Source organism: Mustela nivalis (genome assembly GCF_964662115.1).
Source record: "Mustela nivalis genome assembly, chromosome: 17".
NCBI lineage: Eukaryota > Metazoa > Chordata > Mammalia > Carnivora > Mustelidae > Mustela > Mustela nivalis.
The window spans coordinates 44,417,934-44,439,827 of NC_139036.1; the positions used below are offsets into that span (position 1 = coordinate 44,417,934).

The 21,894-nt window shown below is 45.1% G+C and overlaps 1 protein-coding gene across 10 annotated transcripts in view; it reads left to right on the forward strand.

Moving 5' to 3' along the window:
- The window catches only part of DBF4B (DBF4B-CDC7 kinase regulatory subunit), a 48,394-nt gene that overhangs the window by 11,435 nt on the left and 15,065 nt on the right, over positions 1-21,894 (forward strand). For 5 of the 10 annotated variants that reach the window (XM_082706368.1, XM_082706371.1, XM_082706370.1 and 2 more), the window contains 5 exons: positions 2,983-3,177; positions 3,658-3,723; positions 15,354-15,508; positions 20,417-20,602; positions 21,219-21,269. In XM_082706368.1, coding sequence (XP_082562494.1) covers positions 3,690-3,723; positions 15,354-15,508; positions 20,417-20,602; positions 21,219-21,269 — 426 coding nt within the window. In that variant the 5' untranslated portion in view covers positions 2,983-3,177; positions 3,658-3,689. Of the gene's footprint in view, positions 1-2,982; positions 3,178-3,273; positions 3,571-3,657; positions 3,724-15,353; positions 15,509-20,254; positions 20,603-21,218; positions 21,270-21,894 lie in introns of those variants that run through there. The other 5 variants (XM_082706364.1, XM_082706367.1, XM_082706366.1 and 2 more) reach the window with 3 other exon arrangements.

The window sequence follows — 21,894 nt, forward strand, 5'->3', positions numbered from 1 at the left end:
AGTCTGGCTCCCGGCTCAGCAGGGAGTCTGCTCCTCTCACTCTCCCTCAGCTCCCCCCCACACACATGCTCTCTCTCTCAAATGAATAAATAAAACTTTAAAAAATGTATGTATTTTCCAAGACAAAAACAATCAAAAGAATGACATTGTTTTACATTTCTCCAAATCTTTTTTTTTTTCCCCTCAAGATTTTATTTATTTGACAGAGAGAAACATAGTGAGAAAGGGAACACCAACAGGGGGAGTGGGAGAAGGAGAAGCAGGCCCCTGGCTGAGCAGGGAGCCCCCTGTGGGTCTCCATCCCAGGCCCCTGGGATCATGACCTGAGCAGAAGGCAGACACTTAACGCCTGAGCACCCAGACACCCCTCCAAATCTTTTTAATAACTGGTTTGACAAAAGAGTGTTGGATTCTTATTTTTGCTTCTGCATACTCCACTAAACTATTCATGAGAGAATGAGAACAAATAATGGAAAATAATGTCTTTTGTGTTATTACAAAAATAGTTTTGACTTCCTAGAGCCTTTTGAAAGGGATGAGCTATACTTTGGGAACCTTAAACTAGATTATGATGTAAAAAATGATACCCAAATCTCAGTAGCTTAAAATAACAGAAATTTATTTCTTACTTATGCTACAAATCCATTTGGGGTTCCCCATGGTTCTGTTCTATGTCATCTTTTTTTTTTTTTTTTTAAGATTTTATTTATTTATTTGACAGACAGAGATCATAAGTAGGCAGAAAGACAGGCAGAGGCGGGTGGGGGAAGCAGGCTCCCTGTTGAGCAGAGAGCCCGATTCTGGGCTAGACAGTTCTTTCCCCCCATTCTGGGCTAGATCCCAGGAGCTGGAATCAGAACCTGGGATCATGACCTGAGCTGAAGACAGAGGCTTTGACCCACTGAGCTACCCAGGCGCCCCAGTTCTATGTCATCTTGACTGAGGAACCCAAGCTGTCAGGTCTTCCTCTAGCTAGGACATTGCTAGTCATTGTAATGGGGGGAAAGAACTTGGTAAATGATCCTGTTTCTTAAAACTTGTGCTTGGAAGTGATGTGAATTTTTTTTCTTTTTACATCAGCTAAAGCAAGTCACATGGTCAAGCTTTAGTTCATCAGGGCTGGTATGTATATGCTAGTATAGGGAGGGATCCTGCTGGAGGGGATATAAAGTATATGTGATCATTTGTATATGTGCCGTGGTAATTAATGAATATCATTCCAGTTGTGCATGGAGAATGGATTACTTTGAGGAGATGTAGGAAGGTACTCAAGAGTAAAAGTAGTGTTGGGCCACCTGGCTGTCTTAGTCAGTAGTAGCGCATGCAGCTCTTGATCTCAGGGTCATGAGTTCAAGACCCACATTAGGGATAGAGTTTACTTAATTAAAAAAAAAAAAAAAAGAGGGGTGCCTGGGAGGCTCAGTCGTTAAGTGTCTGCCTTCAGGTCCTGGGATAAAGCCCCACATCATGGTCTCTGCTCTGCGGGAGGCGTGCTTCTCCCTCTTCCACCCCCCCCACTTGTGCTCGCTCTCTCTCTCTCTCTCTGTCAAATAAATAAATAAAATATTAAAATAAAAAAAATAAGTGTTAGAAATTGTGTTAGAAATTAACACAGTGCTTTGGGCAAGAAGGTCTGGTGGCTTGAACTAAGATGATAGCAGTGGTCTGATTCAAGATGTACTTTGGAGTTGGCGGAATTTGTTTTTGGAGTAGGGGTGGGGATAAGGGCAAATACTGAAATAATGTCTAGGTTTTTGTCTTGAGCAACTGAGTGGATTGTATGACATGTACTGAGATGGAGAATAGGTGGGTTTTTTGAGGGGAGTGTGGGTGAAGCAAATGTTCTGTTTCGAACATATTAAGCCTGAGGTTGTCCATTGGACATCCAAGTAGAAATGTTCAGTAGCCACTTGGATATATATAAGTCTGGAGATCAAGGGAGAGGTCAGAGGTAGAGATAGAAATACTGCAGGCATTAGCATAGAGCCAATTGTAAAGCCATGGAGTTGAATGAAATCTTCTAGGGAGAAAGTGTTAATATGGAAGAGAAGAGGGCTAAGGTCTAAAGCCTTACTTAGTATGCTGAAACATTTATAGGTGGGACAATGCCTTTGGATTCAGCAAAGGAAATTGAAGAATCATTGAGGGAAGATGAAAACTGGTAGAAATAGAAGCAAAATGAAGAAATTGGCTCAAGAAGGAGAGAATAGTCTGTTTCAGGGTTCTAAAAGTCAGATAGGATGAGTATAGCAAAGTGACCATAGGATTTGGGAAAATGGAAGTGATAGCTGACCTGGACAAGTATAGTTTTAGTGGATAGGTGAGGATCAAAGTCTAATTACGTGAGTTGGGAATAAGAAGTGAAGAATGGAGACACCTCTTTTGAGAATTTTTTTTGGAGGTAGGTAAGTGGAGAAAAGGGAGTGAAACAAAGATGTGAAGATGAAATGAAGTGTTCATGGGTTGTTGTTCTTTTGTAAATTGTCAATGTTCTGTGAGTGCTAGGCTTGTCTTGTTATTTATTTATTTATTTATTTTTAAAGATTTATTTATTTGACAGAGAGAAATCACAAGTAGTCGGAGAGGCAGGCAGAGAGAGAGAGGGAAGCAGGCTCCCTGCTGAGCAGAGAGCCCGATGTGGGACTCGATCCCAGGACCCTGAGATCATGACCTGAGCCGAAGGCAGCGGCTTAACCCACTGAGCCACCCAGGCGCCCCTTGTCTTGTTATTTATTATCTAACTCCCAAGAATTTCCAACCAGCTTAGTGTGAAGAATCACGAAGACTGGCTACCACTAGCCGCCAGCTTCCCGTCTTTTAAGGCGCAGGGTATCTCCTCCACCCAATGGCAAATCAAGAAATGAAGAGACGGTGGAGAAAGCGGAACTGAAAAGGAAGGGGGAAAGGGAGCATTTGCCGAGTTAATATTGACCTCGCAGGGCCACCGTAGGGCAGCCCCTCACAGCTATTACGCTATTTTAGGGGGCGGGGCCGACAGGAAATTTAAACCGAAGCCGCGACCGAGGGCGCCTAGAGACTGATAATGTACTCGAGGAGTTGCCGTGGGCCCTCGGACGTCTGAAATCGCTCATGGAGCCCGCGAATGTAACGCGGAGGCCTTGAGGAAGGAGTACGGAGGCCGAGAAGGAGCCAAGAATTTGAGGGAGCCAGGAAAGGGTACGGATGCCGGGAAGGGGAAGATGGGGTAAGAAGGTTGGCGGAAGGGGTCGTGAGATTGTAGAGAGGATAAGGAATGGGGAAGGTGCACAGGCATTGGGGAGCGGATAGGTGCAGAAGCTGAGGAGGGTGGAGGGACGGAAAGAGCTCCCAGGAGTTGAGGAGGCAGAGGACTCGAGGGGGCGGAGGGACTGAGGGGACAAGAACCCGGAGGGAGGAATTGAAACGTACCAAGGGTGGCCAAGAGGCCGTGGGAGTTGAGAGCGCAGTCCTAGAGGGGCCGGTGGGACTGAGGGACCAGAGCCTTGAAGGGGGTGCGGGAGGTGAGATGAGATGTGGATTGGGATGGATTTGAGGCTTGCTGTACCCGGGAGCCGCTCCGGAGATTGTGCGGTAATTGGAAGGCGGGGGGGAAGGGGGGGATGATAGAAGGTCGAAGGCTAATGAAGGTGGTTCTGCTGCTGTTTTGTCCTTTCTTAGGCGACGGCAAATTCTCTGAGCTGCGGATTTCTATGGCTGAGAGTAGGCTCCGGGCTCCGGACCTAGGTAGGTAACAGGTCACAACTAGGGATGCGAGGTCGAAGTTGCTCCTCCTGCACCAGAGTCTCTTGGGATGGAAAGGTCGAGAAATGTTAGCGCTGTTAGGGTTTTCTAATTACTTAGTGGTTTTGAGTGTGTGTGTATGGTGGGATGTCATTGAATCATTTAGGAATTCATGTTAAAGGTCAAATAAGAGCTTTCAGTCTGATAATACAAACAAGATTAGCAGATGGGGAGTCAGGATAGAGTCTTTTATTAAGCCCACATTCATGGTTATTTTTACCATAAACTTAAACACCGAAATAGATAGCGTATTTCAGCACATGCTCACTTCCCTCAATCTTCCCCCTCCCACTTCTTTCAATATCTTCTAGTTTTAGTTCTGGATAATTACAGATACAGGCCTTGGTTGTTGCCTTTGAACGTTAATGTATTTTACTAAGTTATCCACTCTTCCTTTGCTGAAGAACTTTTCTCCAAGAGTTTTCAAAAGGGGGCTTTACGGGATGAATTTTCTGAGGCTTTTATGCCTGAGAATATCTTGACTTCACCGTTGTGTTAAAATTCTTAAGTCAAAGTTCTTTTCCTTCAACACAGTGAAAAATTACAGTATTTTCTTCCTGCAGAAAGTAGAGCCTTTGATAATTGATGTTGGTCTGATTCTTGTTCCTTTGTAAGTGACCTGCTATTTTCATGAGAACATTTCAGATGATTCTCTTTATATTTGTTCTTAAAATTCACTGTAATATGACTGTGTGTGAATTTTAGAGGGTTTTAAAAACTTTTTAATTTTTTTTAAAGATTTTATTTATTTGACAGAGAGAGAAATCACAAGTAGGCAGAGAGGCAGGCAGAGAGAGAGAGGGGAGGAAGCAGGCTCCATGCGGGGCTCGGTCCCAGGACCCTGGGATCATGACCTGAGCTGAAGGCAGAGGCTTTAACCCACTGAGCCACCAGCGCCCCTAAAAATTTTTTTAATCACAATTTTATGGTTACATCATTTTATTTTATTTTTTTTTTTTAAGATTTTATTTATTTATTTGTCAGAGAGAGAGCGAGCACAGGCAGAGTGGAAGGCAGAGTCAGAGGGAGAAGCAGGCTCCCCGCGAAGCAAGGAGCCCGATGTGGGACTCGATCCCAGGACGCTGGGATCATGACCTGAGCCGAAGGCAACCGCTTAACCAACTGAGCCACCCAGGCATCCCTGGTTACATCATTTTAAAAGGCCAGGTCTCCATCCCTCCCTTTCTCTCTCTCCTACACACACACACACACACACACACACACCCACACACACCCAGCAGTGGGAGTTGTTCCTCTTGATTGCCACTCCCTAGGGTGCCATTGTTTACAGCTGTTTTAGCTATTTCTTCTAGTGTTTACCTACTTATTTCTAAATAGCATACTCCTACTGTTTTTGTTGTTTTCAACTTAAATTATATCTATTGATTTCCTAGCATGGAAAATATTTTTTGTTCTCTCCCCACTTACCTGAGCGTGCGCGCAAAAACACACACACACACACATTTCCCTCCTCATCTCTCCTCTTCTTAGTGCATATAAAGTCTGTTTTTGTCATTTGTTTGTTTGGGCCCAACACGGGGCCTGAGCTGAGCTAACCCACTGAGCCACCCCAGCACCCCTATATGTAGTCATTTTTGATTGGTCACTCATTTATTTGCATTATTATTATTATGGTTATTCACAGATGACCCATGTAGTAAAGTAGGAAATATGCCTCATTTTCTGTGAATGATGACTAATTCATGTCCAGATTTTACCAGAATTACAAACCTTCCCTCAGTGCCTTCAAGCTCATCATCAAAGAATCCATCAGTTTCTTCTTTGTCTGGAAGACATACCTTCTGAAATCATTTGTCTTAGTCTTCCAGTCCCGCCCAGCTATGCCTAGGCTTGTTGCACTGATTTCATCCTAGAATCTCCCTTCATCATTTTATGGATTTCCCTTTGCTTCTTTCCTGTTTAGGATCCCCTACATTCCAAATTCCTTTTTTCTTCTCCCTCATTTATTTCCTCATTTTGGTGGAGTACATCTTCTAATATAGCTTCCTGAGAAAGGTATATGACAGATAAATTTTTCAAGACCTGCAGGTCTGATAATTCTTCACTCTTTTTTAAAAGATTTTATTTATTTATTTGAGAAAGGGAGAGAGAACACGGGGTAGGGGGTTTGCGCAGGAGGGTCAGAGGGAGGAGGAAAAGCTGGCTCCCCACTCCGCAGGAAGCCCCATGTGGGGCTCAATCCCAGGACTCTGGGATCATGATGTGAACTGAAGGCAAACTCTTAATCCATTAAGCTATCCAGGCTCCCTGACAAATTTTTATTCTACCTTACATTTGAATGATAAAGAGTTAAAGAATTCTGGGTTGGAAATCATTTTTCCCCAGAATTTTGAAGACCTGTTCCACTTTTTAAGTGTACAAATCTTTTTGTTTTGTTTTAATTTTTTTTTTTAAGATTTTATTTATTTATTTGCCAGAGACAGAGGGAGAGAGAGCGAGCACAGGCAGGCAGAGGCAGAGGGAGAAGCAGGCTCCCTGCCGAGCAAGGAGCCCGATGTGGGACTCGATCCCAGGACCCTGGGATCATGACATGAGCCGAAGGCAGCTGCTTAACCAACTGAGCCACCCAGGCATCCCTGTTTTGTTTTAATTTTTAATTCCAATATAATTAACATCTTGTCTTATATTAGTTTCAAATGTACAATATAGTGATTCAACCACGTTCCACTTCTTGTAGCTTCCAGTGTACTATAGCAAAGTCCGATTCTGTAAATATTTCTGCCTTCCTCCTGAACACGATAATGGCCTCGACTGGTCTATCTCTGAACCACCCCTGCCCCCATCTAACACTGATTGTCTTTTTTACTTCCAAATTTGTCATTGTTATTGTTTTATACAGTCAGTGATTGTTTAGATTTATACATATTTTTGCCAAATTTTTGGCATTTCAGTCCTTCTGGGTCTAACTTCCTTCATTCCAAAGTACACCTCTGTGAAGTCCTTTAGTAAGAAGTGTTTGTGGATAAATGGGTTTTCTTTGTTTGAAAAAATGCCTTTGGTTTTCTTTGTTGAAAAAATGGGTGGCTCAGTCAGTAAAGCATCTGATTCTTGACTACTGATTTTAGCTGAGGTCGTAATCTCAGGGTTGTGGGGTCAAGCCCAGTGTCAGGCTCCATGACGGGTATGGACCCAGCTTAGGATTCTCTCCATCTCCCTCTACCCTTCTCGCCCTCAAGATTAAAAAAAAAAAAAGGAATAAAAAATAAAGAAAGTTGCCTTTATTTTGCCCTCACTCTTGGATAATTGTTCAATCAGATACAAAATTCTAAGTTGACATTTATTTTCTCTCAGTATTTTAAATACTGATTTTAGTGAAATAAAGCATTTAATAATTGAAGTAATTATTTTATAGTCTATATGATTATTCTGTTTGAAGCTCCTGGGGATCCAATTTTGGTGTCTCTTATTTCTGTTGATTCTTACCCACTAGTTTATTTCCTTCATGGTGTTTTATAATGTTGGAAGGTGAGTTAATGTTTGAGGATGCTTTATCTTTGGAAATTCTTGGAACCTTGAACTAGGCTGTGTACCTCTAGAACTGCTTTGCATTTGATTGTTTAAGGTATGCCAAAGACATGAGCTGGGATTATTATTTTTTTTTTTTTTAAGATTTTATTTGTTTATTTGACAGAGATCACAAGTAGGCAGAGAGGCAGGCAGAGAGAGAGGAGGAAGCAGGCTCCCTGCCGAGCAGAGAGCCAGATGCAGGCCTGGATCCCAGGACCCTGAGATCATGACCTGAGCTGAAGGCAGAGGCTTTAACCCACTAAGCCACCTCGGTGCCCCGAGCTGGGATTATTTTTTGCTTTAATTTCTCTGCTTGGTGGTGGTCATCGTGGGTTTTTAGACCACATAAGTAATGTGAATTTGAATTCCAAATTCTTGGGAGGCCTGTGCTTATGAGTTCTCAGAGAAGATTTTTGTCATGCAGAGCCCAAGCTAATATAGACAGTATTCCCCCTTTGTCTCTTTTGGTGGATAGATTATTTTCTAATTTACCTTTTCTCCTAGATTCATGCAGGATTTCTCAATTCTATCTCCCTCCTTTAGGCAGGCACAAAACCTTATCTCCTGGGCCCATCTGGCTCATCAGTCCCAAACCCTTTTCTTTTAAGCCCACAAACTCCCCCAGGGCAGCCAGCATTAGCTTTTACCACAGTGGTTTTCAGTTTTCTCATCATTCAGGGCATTTGTGGGGTCCTTTTATTTATTTATTTTGTGAATTTAGCTGTTAGATGGGATTTGTATTTATATTTTAGCCAGTATTTTTTTTAGATATTTTGTATTATGAAGGCTTTTAAATTACCTGGTCTCCAAAATGGCCTGAAATGAAGCCAAAATCTTCTTTCTCCTTAATGTCCTGAAACTTGACAGTGTGCCCTGATGTGGGACTTTTTTCATTCATGGCAAGGGCACTTGGTGGAGACTCTCAGTCTAGAAACTCATTTTCTTTCGTTCTGGAAGTTGCTAGCACTATTTCTGTAAGATTCATCCCCTCCATTTTCTTTCTTTTTTATTTCTGGAACTTTGTATTATTCAGATATTGGATCTCATGGACCAATTCTTCGTTTTTCCTTTCTCTCCCACTTTCCATCTGTTTGTTTTTTGTTCTCTTCTATGTAGAATTTCTTCAACTTAAGCTCCAATCATTATATTAAATTTATTTCTGTAATAGGTTTCTCAATTCCTAAAAGGCTTTTTTCTCTGTAGTTTCCTTTTTTTATAGTTGCCTCTGTGCTTATGGAAGGCATTGCTTTCTTTTATCTCTCTGAGATATTCATGGGTTTTTTTGTTTTTTTTTTTTTTTTTTCTGTTTTCCTCTGCTTTCCTGTGTTGTCTCTCCTCTAAGGTCTTTTTTCTGTTCATTTGGTAGTCAGATTTCTTGTTAAAAACTTTCCTTTTTCTTCTTTTTTAGAAGCTTTCTTTAAATATTTGATGGTCTTTCGTAACCCTTTTTATTTCAAAGTGAGGTGATAAAATGCCAATTGGAAAGGACTGTCAGCAGTAGACTTGATTCTAAGTAATCAGGCTGGAACCTGGCAATTTTGGTGGGTGTCTTATAGCTCAGGCTGCTATAACAAAACAGCATAGACTGAGTAGCTTAAACAACAGACAGTTATTTCTCCTGTTACTGGAGACTGGTAGACCAAGGTCAAGGCGCCAGTAGATTCAGTTTCTGGTGAGGACTCTTCCTGCCTTGTACATGCCTATCATCTAGCTATGTGTTCATATGACCTCTTCTTTATGCCCTCCTGGATGGAGAGAGTGAAAGCTCTGGTCTCTCTCCTTCTTACAAGGACACCAGCCTCATGTTGGGGGCCAGGTTCTACATTATGATCTCCCCTAAAGGGCCATACCTCCTACCACTATCACACTGGGGGTTATAAGTGTGGTGGTCAGCATTCTGGGAGCTCCATAGGGGAAGAGGTTTACAGGTCTCACTGTTCAATAGGTAGATATCCTTCTGTGTTTTCAGTGGGGCTTATCCCTGCTCTCACCTGTGCTCCATGTCCTCTAGCCCAGGGAGCTTTCACACTTAGCGCTGTTGACATGTAGGGCCAGGTCATTTTCCTGCAAGGACCTTGTCCTGGAAGATGTGAAGCTGCTTTCCTGGCTTCTGCTGGCTAGAAGCACAACCCCTCTCCATTGTGACCACCAACAATGTTTCCATCAAAATCTCCCCCCAGGGAAGAACCATTGCTGGAGTCTTCTCCTGGGGTGAGAGAGGGTTCCTGGTGACCGGCTAACCATTCCTTTTAAAGACTTTCTGATAGCCTCTTTCTCAGCCCCCGTCTTGCGCTCTAGCCTTCTCTCTCTGGCTCTGCAGGTGTGGGCCTTCCAGCTCCAGCTTCTCGAGGGCTTCAGAGGCCGCTTTCTCTGGGGCCTCTGCCTGCTTTCCACTCACCATCTGCTTTCCAGCTTCCACAGTTCAGGGGCATCTCTCTTGCCTATTGTCATCTTCTTGCCAGTTTCTTTGTCCATTTTTATTCTTTTATCTGTCATTTTAGTGGCCCTTGGGGGCGAGAACAGAAGTTCTTGCATTTACCCTCCACATATATTCAGAAGCCTGGACCATTATTTCTCCAAATATTTTCCTGTCTCCATTCTTTTTTTCTTTCCCTTTACAGTCCCTCTGTGGTGTTGCTCACACTTCTCTTTCTGTCCTTTCTTAATATCTGGTTGGTCCATTTCTTTATCTCTTCTTGATACCTTCTGGAAGAGTTCCTCCACTTCAGCCACCAACTCACACTATGTTACAAGATGTAACTCACCTACTGAGGGTTTGGGTTTTTTCTTTTTCATTCTTTAAAATAATTTCAGGGGCACCTGGGTGGCTCAGTGGGTTAAAGCCTCTGCCTTCGGCTCAGGTCATGATCCCAGGGTCCTGGGATAGAGCCCCGATTGGGTTCTCTGCTTAGCAGGGAGCCTGCTTCCCCCTCTCTCTCTGCCTGCCTCTCTGCCTACTTGTGATCTCTGCCTGTCAAATAAATTAATAAAAACAGAGATCACAAGTAGGCAGAGAGGCAGGCAGAGAGAAAGGGGGAAGCAGGCTCCCCGCCGAGCAGAGAGCCTAACACGGGGCTCGATCCCAGGACCCTGAGACCGTGACCCAAGTGGAAGGCAGAAGCCCAACCCGCTGAGCCACCCAGGTGCCCCAAGGAGAGAATCTTAAACAGGCTCCATTCCCAGCTAGGTGGGGCTTCGTCTCACAACCCCAAGATCATGACCTGAGTCGAAATCAAGAGTAGGACCCTTAAAGTAACTGCACCTCCCAGGTGCCCCACCCCACCCCCTTTTTTTAATGTATTTTTTATTTTAAGGAGGTGCATGCCCAACATGGGGCTTAAACTCATGACCTTGAGATCAAGAGCTGCGCTCTCACCAGCTGAGCCAGCCAGGTGCCCCTCATTGCTCATTTATAGTTGAATTATTTCTTTTTATTATATGAGCTTTTTTTTTTTTTTTAAAGATTTTATTTATTTATTTGACAGAGAGAGAAATCACAAGTAGGTGGAGAGTCAGGCAGAGAGAGAGAGAGAAGCAGGCTCCCGCTGAGCAAAGAGCCCGATGCGGGGCTCGATCCCAGGACACTGAGATCATGACCTGAGCCGAAGGCAGCGGCTTAATCCACTGAGCCACCCAGGCGCCCCAATATGAGCTTTTTTTAACTATTGTATTTTTCATGTCTTTTATCTCCAATTTTTTACCTGCTGTTCCTGTTTTATTATTTCCAATATTCTCCCTTTTTTGAGATGATTTGTAATACTTTAAAATTCTTTTCTCTGTCCAATCCATTACTTAGGACAGATAGATATGCTGTACCAGAGAAAACGTCTTTTTTTTTTTTTTTTTAAAGATTTTATTTATTTATTTATTTGACAGAGAGAGATCACAAGTAGGCAGAGAGTCAGGCAGAGAGAGAGGAGGAAGCAGGCTCCCCGCCTAGCAGAGAGCCCGATGTGGGGCTCGATCCCAGGACCCCAGGATCATGACCTGAGCCGAAGGCAGCCACCTAATGACTGAGCCACCCAGGTGCCCCGAAAACGTTTTTTATATACTTTCTTTCTTCAGTTGCCTCATATTTTCTTATAAGCCCATGTCCCTGGGAGACAGTTAGCCACTCTGATTGATAACGTGCTTCTGGGACATAGATGCAAAAGCCCAGACCCTGTCCTCTGCCACTCCATTGCGTGCAGGGACTGGGGGTGGGACAGTAGAGGACAGCCCCTGGTCCCAGCATGGGCTCAGTCACTCCCTGTTTGCAGCCACAGCCTGTGCCCTCCCAGATATACACAGTGCCTTGTGCTGTTCGTCCTCAAGAGCTGTCTCCTTGGAGCGCCTGGGTGGCTCAGTGGGTTAAAGCTTCTGCCTTCGGCTCAGGTCATGATCTCAGGGTCCTGGGATCAAGCCCCGCATCAGGCTCTCTGCTCATCAGGGAGCCTGCTTCCCTCTCTGTCTGCCTGCCTCTCTGCCTACTTGTGATCTGTCTGTCAAATAAATAAATAAAATATTTTTAAAAATAAATAAATAAATAAAATCTTTAAAAAAAAAAAAAAAAGAGCTGTCTCCTTGAGTTGTAATTACCTAACTCACCAAATGGATAGACGGTAGGGAGGAAGGTTCATTCAGACACCAGCCAGCTCGCGGTCCCCTTGACCTCTTGTTATCTCTTTCTCATACACATGTGCGTATTTACCCTGTGCTAGGCTCCCACACTGCCTTGATGGTACCCTGCTGCCTCTGGGGGGTACGGGGCTGCTTACTGGCCCTGCCCACTGCCAAGCAGTGACAGCACAAGTTGAAAGCAATCCCCAGTCTGTCCCCCACCTTCACACCCTGGCACCCTTCTGCTCTGAGCTTACTGTCCGCCCAGCCCCCAAGGCCCGGATCTGACATCCATCTCATTCCTCCTCACTTCCGTGGCTTCTCTAGGTTTTATTTCTGTCGAGAAAGTCAGTGGGCCTTATGTGTTTATCATCTTGTTTGGAACTCGAAAGGAGTGATTCTGAGAGAGCTTTCTATGCAAGTACAGAATTAAAGTGTACACCTGAAACTAATAACAATGTTGTATGTTATTTATACTTCAATTAAAAAAGAAAAAAAGAAAAGCAAGCTTTCTGGAGAAGTTAGCATTGGGAGGGATCTAGAATGGCCACAGTTAGAATAATGCCCAGGGCTAACTTTCGGCAGGTATTCCTCATTTGGCTAAATCCGATACTTCCGGCCAGTCTCCATTCAGAGTGGTTGGTGCAGGTTAAGTATTTGAATACCCACCCCCCCAATACCATTACCTGACACAATTTGCAGTATTTGATTTACTCCATATGGACTGTCCAAGGAGGATGGGTAGTAATTGTTATCACTATTTCAGAAGATTGGGAGACACTAAGAGAGATTGTGACCTGCCCAGGGTTACACAGCTAGGAAGAAGCAGAGGCAGGGACTCACAACAGGAGTCTTCTCTGTGAAATGCCAACCTGACTCTCCAGTATTTTCCGCCTCTGTACCTGACACTTTCAGGAAGAGGAAGGTTTAGGGGACCAGAAGTTAAGTGCCCGGAGGTCAGGCGCCCGCTGAGGATGGGAGAGCAGGCTCTGGTTTTATGGGAACAATACTGATATGTAAGTCGAAATCTCTTCCCTAAATAGTTCCCAGTCTAATGGGAGCCCAGAGGTTCACCCTGAAGAAGTAAACAAGAATATGAAGCTGAAAATACCACGAGGACAGACAGTAAGTGATATGGAACTCAGAAAAAGAAAAATACCATCTCACCAGGGCAGGCAGGGTTTAACTGAGCAGGTCCAGCTGGGAGTCTGATAGGGCAGTAGGTAGCAGTGATGCAAGAATTCATGGAATCAGGGGCTCCTGGGTGGCTCAGTGGGTTAAAGCCTCTGCCTTCGGCTCAGGTCATGATCCCAGGGTCCTGGGATAGAGCCCTGCATTGGACTCTGCTCAGCAGGGAGCCTGCTTCCTCCAATCTCTCTCTCCGCCTGCCTCTCTGCCTACTTATGATCTCTATCAAATAAATAAATTTAAAAAAAGAATTAGTGGAATCAAAGAGTTTTAGAAAACTTACAAAATTATCTGATCCGGGGGTGGTTGGGTGGCTCAGTCGGTTAAGCGTCTGCCTTCGGCTTGGTCACGATCCCAGAGTCCTAGAATCGAGTCGCACATCAGGCTCCCTGGTCAGCAGGAATCTGCTTTTCCTTCTCCCTCTGTCTCTCCCCCTACTCATGCTCACTCTTTCTCTCTGTCCAATAAACAATAAATAAAATCTTAAAAAAAAAAAAAATCCAGCAATGTCACTAACTATATCTTGGTATTGGCTCTTCCGGGTCCATTTTTTCAAGTATGTGACAAACTGAATTTGTTAGTTTCAAATACACTTTTTTATTTCAGGGAAAGTTTCTTCAATTGTAAGTTTTAGTATTCTGGGGATTTTTTGTTTTCTTTCATTGTGTTTAGGAACTCTTCTTATCTGTATGTTAGAACTTCTTTGCCTGTCTTCAGTGTTTATCACATTTTCTCAAATCCATTTTTATCTGTTTTATCTCTTAACATTTATTGTGAAAGTTTTCAGCCCTGCAACAAAGTCAAAAGAATTCCACACGAGCATCTGGACACACCGTTTAGTTTTACCGTTGATGTTTTACTATACTTATTTTATCATCATTGATTTTTATCTATTGTATTTTTTTTTAAGATTTTATTTATTTATTTGACAGACAGAGATCACAGGTAGGCAGAGAGGCAGGGAGGGGGGAGTGGGGGGAAGCAGGCTCCCTGCTTAGCAGAGAGCCATCCCAGGAACACATGACAAAGGCAGAGGCTTAACCCACTGAGCCACCCAGGTTTCCCATCTATTGTATTTTTGATACATTTCAAGTAATTTGTAGACAGTAGTACCTTTCCCTCTAAATAGTTCAGCATGCGTTTCATTGACTAGAATTCCATATTTGTTTATAGTTTTTTCCATTTAATGTAAAATTTATATATAGTGAAATGTACAATTCTCAAGATTATATTCATTGAGGGTTTTGGGGGTTCCTTTTTTTTAGCTTCATTGAGATATAATTTACATACTATAAAATTCATTTGTTGTAATGTATGCTTTCGGTGATTTTTAGTTAATTTACCAAGTTATGCAACTAACACACCAGTCTAATTTTATAATATTTTCATCAACCCGAAAAGAACCTCATGCCCATTTTTAGTCACTCCTTATTCCGCCCACCATCAGCCTTTAAGTGACCGCTGATCTAATTTTTCTCTCTATTTTCCTTTTCTGGGCATTTCCTATAAATGCAGTCATATAATATGTGGTCCTTTGTGTCTGGCTTTTCTAATTCAGCATGTGTTTGAGGTTCAACCCAGTTGTAGCATGTATCAGTAGTTCAATCTTTTTTTATTGCCCAATAAAATTACATTGAGTGGATACACCACATTCCACTTACCGTTTTATTTACATGAGAATTATTCCCTATTGGCTCAATGAACCAGGCTGCAATGAACCTTCTTGTATAGGGTTTTTTGTTTGTTTGTTTGTTTTTAGATTTTATTTACTATTAGAGAGTGAGAGAGGGGAGAAGGTCAGAGGGAGAAGCAGACTCCCCATGGAGCTGAGAGCCTGATGTAGGACTCAATCCCAGAACTCCGGGATCATGACCTGAGCTGAAGCCAGTCGCTTAACCAACTGAGCCATCCAGGCGCCCTGTATAGGTTTTTATCTGGGCGTATGCGTTCATTTCTCCCTGATACAGGCCTAGGAGTGTAATTGCTGGGTCACGTGTTAATGGTTAGCATTTTGAGACACTACCTCACTTTTCTCAAGTGGCTGCACTGTGTTATGTTCCTACCATCCATGTGTGAGGGTCCTGGTGTCTCTGCATCCGAGCTTCACCAGGGCAGGAGCACTAGTCTCAGGTTCATCTTTCCATGCCCGGGGCCTACCTGGGGCACGCCACGCAGAGGCCGTTGGTGAGCATTGCTTTGCTCGCGGGACTCCCTTAGCCCATGCTTCTCACTTTGTTCCTTTTGTCGTTCTTTTCTAGGGACTCAGCTGGGAGTTTCCAGTTGTCTGGAAAAATGCCGGAAGAACTCACCAAATGCTGGGAGGCAGCCCTTCTCTGGAAAGTCCTTTTATCTGGATCTGCCTGCTGGCAAAAGTCTCCAGTTTTTGACGGGGGCCATCCAGCAGCTGGGTGGGGTATGTGAATTGCTCCCAACCTGTGATGTCATGTGCCTTTGTGGGTGGTAGGGCAGGAGCTGGAGAGGAGTTCTGTCTGTGACTTCCAGGTATTTTCATTGGTATGACTACAGTTTCCAAAGCCACCCTTTTTAAAAATGAAGTTAGAGGGGCGCCTGGGTGGGTTAAGCCTCTCCCTTCCACTCAGGTCATGATCTCAGGGTCCTGGGATCGAGCCCTGCATCGGGCTCTCTGCACAGTGGGAAGCCTGTTTCCTCCCTCTGCCTACTTGTGATCTCTGTCTGTTGAGTAAAGAAAAATCTTAAAAAAAAAAATGCTTGGGGCACCTGGGTGGCTCAGTGGGTTAAAGCCTCTGCCTTTGGCTTAGGTCATGATCCCAGGGTCCTGGGATCGAGCCCCACATCGGGCTCGCTGCTCAGCGGGGAGCCTGCTTCCTCCTCTCTCTCTCTCTGCCTCTCTGCCTACTTGTGATCTCTGTCTGTCAAATAAATAAATAAAAATCTTTTAAAAAAAATGCTTAAAAAAAACAATGAAGTTAGAGGTACCTGGTGGCTCAGTTGGTTAAGCGACTGCCTTCAGTTCAGGTCATGATCTCAGGGTCCTGGGATTGAGTCCCGCATCAGGCTCCCACTCAAATAAATAAAGTGATTTTGTTGTTTTTTAAATGGCTTTTAGCGTATTCACAGAGATATGCAAGCTATGTGAATACACAGTCAGACTTAGAACATTTTTCATCACCGCCAAAAGAAAAAAGCCCATAACCATTGTCAGTCACTGCCCATTTCTCCTCAGTACCCCTAATCTGGATAAGCATTCATCTACTTCTTTTTTTTTTTTTTTAAAGATTTTATTTATTTATTTGACAGAGATCAGAAGTCGGCAGAGAGGCAGGCAGAGAGAGAGAGGGGAAGCAGGTTCCCCGCTGAGCAGAAATCCCGACATGGGGCTCAATCCCAGGACCCTGAGACCATGACCGTAGCCGAAGGTAGAGGCTCAACCCACTGAGCCACCCAGGCGCCCATGCATTCATCTACTTCTGTCTCTATTCTTTTTCCCTTTTTTAAATTTTATTTTTATTATAATTTTTTTAGAGTGGGAAGGGAGAGAGGGCAAGGGAGAAAGAGAATCATAAGCAGACTCCGTGCGCAGTGTAGAGCCCCACATGAGTCTCTATCTCCCAACTCTGAGATCGTGACCTGAGCTGAAATCAAGAGTCAGATACTGAACCAACAGAACCACCCAGGTGCCCCATTATTTTATTTTATTTTTTTAAGATTTTATTTATTTATTTGACAGACAGAGATCACAAGTAGGCAGAGAAGCAGGCAGATAGAGAGGAAGGGAAGCAGGCCCCCCGCTGAGCAGAGAGCCCGATGTGGGACTCGATCCCAGGACCCTGAGATCATGACCAGAGCCGAAGGCAGCGGCTTAACCCACTGAGCCACCCAGGCGCCCTATTTTTTTTTTTTTTTTAATGCTCATTTTCTGTGTAGTTATGATCATGAATACGTTTTTTTTTTGGGGGGGTTTTTTTTTTAGATTTTATTTATTAATTTGTCAGAGAGAGAGAGAGCAAGAGCAAGCACAGGCAGACAGAGTGGCAGGCAGAGTCAGAGGGAGAAGCAGACTCCCTGCGGAGCAAGGAGCCCGATGTGGGACTCGATCCCAGGACACTGGGATCATGACCCAAGCCGAAGGCAGCTGCCTAACCAACTGAGCCACCCAGGCGTCCCAATGAATACGTTTTTGATTAGCAATATTTTGCCTACAACCTTAATGCATTAGCACTTTCCTATCATTATTGTCCCTCATATGCATTATTTGTAATGAGCATATAATATTTTTTGAGCGGGTTATTAGTTTACTTAATTGTTCCACTGTGGACATTGAGATTATTTCTAAATTTTAGCTCTTTTAAATAACACTGGTTAAAAAAAACTTTGGGTAAAAAGCATTTGCCATGTTTGTGTCCTTTAAAATATATATATTTTTTAAGGTTTTATTTATTTATTTGACAGACAGAGATCACAAGTAGGCAGAGAGGCAGAGAGAGAGGGGGGGAAGCAGGCTCCCCGCCGAGCAGAGAGCCCGATGTGGGACTCGATCCCGGGACCCCGAGATCATGACCCGAGCTGAAGGCAGCAGCCCAACCCACTGAGCCACCCAGGCGCCCCTGTCCTTTAAAATATTTTTAAGGTGCATGTGTGTCTTAGTAAGCAGCTGGCATGGGTAACTCTTGTGTTTAGAAAATAGGATGATGGCCCTTGGCCCCAAAGAGGCAGGCAGCTGGGGAAATGACTTGAATAAACTTGGAATGCAGAGAATTGTCAAAGGAACAGAAACTCAGGGATATGGAAACTCAGCAGTGGGGAATGTACCAAATGATGATTATACACCCGCACCTGGCCCCAAATTTCCTTTGAACTTGTCGCCTGTTCTATCATTTAGCTTTAGCCTTTGGTGTGTAAAAAACCACCCCAGAACTGGGGCATAAAACAAGTTACTGAGGCACCTAGGTGACTCAGTTGGTTGAGTGTCCAACTCATTTTTTTTTTTTTTTTTTTTTTTTTTTTAAGATTCATTTATTTTAGAGAAAGAGCACATGCGTGCACGTGAGCCAGGGCAGGGGCTGAAGGCAAGGGAGAGAAGCAGACTCCCAGCTGAGCAGGGAACCCAACATGGGGCTTAATCTCATGATCTCGAGATTGATCTCGAGATTGACCTGAGCTGAAATCAAGAGTTGGACACTGAAATGACTGAACCACCCAGGCGCCCTGAGCATCCAGCTCTCAATTTCAGCTTAGGTCACGATCTCGAGGTTGTGAGATTGAGCCTTGTGTTGTGCTCTGTGCTGGGCATGCGTGGCGCCTGCTTGAGATTCTCTCTCCTCCTCCCTCTCCCTCTGCCCCCGCCCTCTCACCACCTGCTTGTCTGCAAGTGCTCTCTCGCTCACTCACTCTCTCCAAGACCGTTTCTGGTTTCATATTTTTGCTCCGTTTGGTGGTGTGGCCAAGATCACAGGTGCAGTGTTAGAATGCCACAGTGCGCCTTCACAGGAAAGCTGTGACCTAAGCTATTCTTTTTCATTTTTTTTAAACTTTTTTTTTTTTTTAAGATTTTATTTATTTATTTATTTATTTATTTATTTTTAAAGATTTTATTTATTTTATTTGACAGAGAGAGAGATCACAAGTAGGCAGAGAGGCAGGCAGAGAGAGAAAGGAGGAAGCAGGCTCCCTGCTGAGCAGAGAGCCCGATACGGGGCTCGATCCCAGGACACTGGGATCGTGACCTGAGCCGAAGGCAGCGGCTTAATCCACTGAGCCACCCAGGCACCCCTAAGATTTTATTTATTTATTTGACAGACCGAGATCACAAGTAGGCAGAGAAGCAGGCAGAGAGAGGAGGAAGCAGGCTCCCTGCTGAGCAGAGAGCCCGATACGGGGTTCGATCCTAGAACCCTGATCCCTGGGATCATGACCTGAGCTGAAGGGAGAGGCTTTAACCCACTGAGCCACCCAGGCGCCTCTCAGCCCCTCATTTTTTTTGTTTTTAATTTTTTTTCTTTAAAGATTTTTATTTAGTGCTCCATTCGGCAGCACATATACTAAAGATTTTTATTTATTTACTTGACAGACCAAGATCACAAGTAGGCAGAGGCAGGCAGAGATAGAGGAGGAAGCAGGCTCCCCGCATAGCAGAGAGCCCAATATGGGGCTCGATCCCAGGACCCTGGGATCATGACCTGAGCTGAAAGCAGAGGCTTTAACCCACTGAGCCACCCAGGCACCTCATCATTTTTTTTTTTAATAAAAATTTTATTTATTTATTTGACAGATCACAAGTAGGCAGAGAGGCAGGCGGTTGTTGGGGGGGTAAGCAGGCTCCCCGCCGAGCAGAGAGCCCAAAACGGATCTCAATCCCAGGACCCTGAGATCATGACCTGAGCCGAAGGCAGAGGCTTAACCCACTGAGCCACCCAGGCGCCCCTTAATTTTTTTTTTTTTTTTTTAAGATTTTATTTCTGAGAGAGAGATCAGGAGCTAGGAGGAGGGATAGAGGGAGAAGTAGGCTCCCCACTGAGCAGACTGCCCAATGTGGGACTTGATCCCAGGACCCTGGGATCATGACCTGATTCAAAGGCAGATACTTAGCCGACTGAGCCACCCAGGGGCCTTTTTTTTTTTTTTTTTTTTTTTAAGATTTTATTTATTTGTTTGACAGAAATCACAAGCAGGCAGAGAGGCAGGCAGAGAGAGAGAGAGAGAGAGAAGGAAGCAGGCTCCCTGCTGAGCAGAGAGCCCGATGCGGGACTCGATCCCAGGACCCTGAGATTATGACCTGAGCCGAAGGCAGCGGCTTAACCCACTGAGCCACCCAGGGCCCCCCCCTTTTTTTTTTCCAGATTTTATTTATTTATTTGAGAGGGAGAAGGCACAAGCCAGGGGAGCAGCAGAGGAAGAGGGAGAAGCAGGCTCCCTGCTGAGCAGGAAGCCCAATGCAGGACTCGATCCCAGGACCCTGGGATCATGACTTGAGCTTACCTGACTGAGCCACCTAGGCGCCCCCAACTAAGCTACTCTTAATCTTGTCGAGCCCCGTCAGTGTGCTCTCGCTCTGTGCAGACTCAAACTGGTCAAATAACAAAGCCTGTGGCCTTTTGCTGCTGGGTCAGAAGCAGCCGTTCTGGAGACAAAAACCTGTATTTTCTATATACATATATATATAGACCCTATTATGTTTCAGGATGACGTCTTCTTGGGGGCTCGGTACAGAACTGCATTTGGTCTATTTAAAGACATTGATTCTGAAACTTCTGGCAGCCAAGATTTCCTTCCCCAGCCTCTCAAAATCGATGATTCTACATCTGCCTTTTGGTTTGCAGCCACCTCTGTGATCTGGTTTCAGGTAATTGAGGGTTTTCTGAGCAAAGAAGTAAGTTACATCGTGTCCAGCCGCAGGGAGGCGAAGACAGAGAGCAGTAGGACAAGCCCCAGAGGCTGCCCCAGCCCCAGCGAGGTCAGAGGACAGACACCATCCATGGCCCATCCAAAGGGTGGCCACACCAGGCCTTCACAGAAGCCTGCAGACTCGGTAAGAATCTCATTGGGTACGAAAGGTGTGTTCTCTGAACAAAGGAAGTACACCTCGGTGAGCCCCTGTGGGCGGTCTCCAGCTTTAGTTTCGTCTGGTTTAATTTAATCCCTCATTTGAATTCAGGGACTGAATCTAGCTCTACATCCAAAAAGCTCACCAAGTTGTTATCCCCACGCGGTCCCTTCTGTGATACATTTCACTTTTCATGGGACTTCCGTGTCAGAGGTTCAGAAACAATAGGAAGGTCCTTTGTAAACCAGGGAGGACTTGTTGAAATTGAGCCAGGTTGCTCTGCTGGGCGTGTGGAAACTCTCCAAGAGTGGTCTTAGAACATGGGGGACACTTTGACCTTGGGTCCATTCAGGACATCCATCTCCACCGGGGTCCAAGCTGTGGCTACCTGTGGGTGACCTGGAATTGTAGGTGGCTTTTCCTTTACTCCAGAAACTTCTTTGGGCTCTCGTTCTGCTGCTCCTCAGCTGTCACTGCTCCCAGCTTTCCGAGAGCCGGGTCCCTAGGACCCCTCCCCCCGCCCCGCCTCTGGCACCTGTGGGGCACATCTGTGCACAGGTGGGCTGCAGAGTCTGGATCACGGCTCTTCTCTTCCTGTCAGGTGCCTCTGAGCAGAGGGAAGGAGCTGCTGCAGAAGGCCATCAGAAACCAGGTGAGCCGAGGGAGGCGGGCTGAAGGTGCCCGGGGGAGGACATAGCCTTTCTCTTGAGGGCTTTCCAGAATACGGCCACGAAATGCACAGCTGTGGGATGGAGCGTCTTTATTTCCTTCTTACAGATGAGCAGGTAGAGTTCAGAGAAGTAAAGCAGTTTGTCCAGAGTCACCCAGGGTGGTGGTAAAGCCTGGGTCTTGACTCCCCCATCCTTCCGTCTCCAGAGCTAGCGAGAGCACCCCGGAGGGACACGGGGATGTGTCTGCGCTGCACATAAGCCAGGCTGCGCATCTCGTATAAGTAGCTGTTTATCCCTTTTGCGAGATCCAGAGCCACTGAAGTGAAGTCATGGGAGGAGGAGTCAGGGTGCTCTTGTGAGGAAAGTGGGAGAAGTGGTGTCAAGAAGGGTGCGTGGCTGTGGCCAAGGGAGGAGGTGGGCTGTGCTTGGGTGGTGGGGTGGGGACAGCCTGAGGCAGACGCAGCTTCCTGCTTGATGGTGGCGGCTGGCGCTGCTGTTTGTCGGGTCCCTGCTGGGTGCCAAGAGCTTGGCTCACAGAGGCCCTCCTGGCAAACGGACAGACAGCTCTCTGAGAACCCTCCATTCCTTCCTGATCACCAGGGGCGG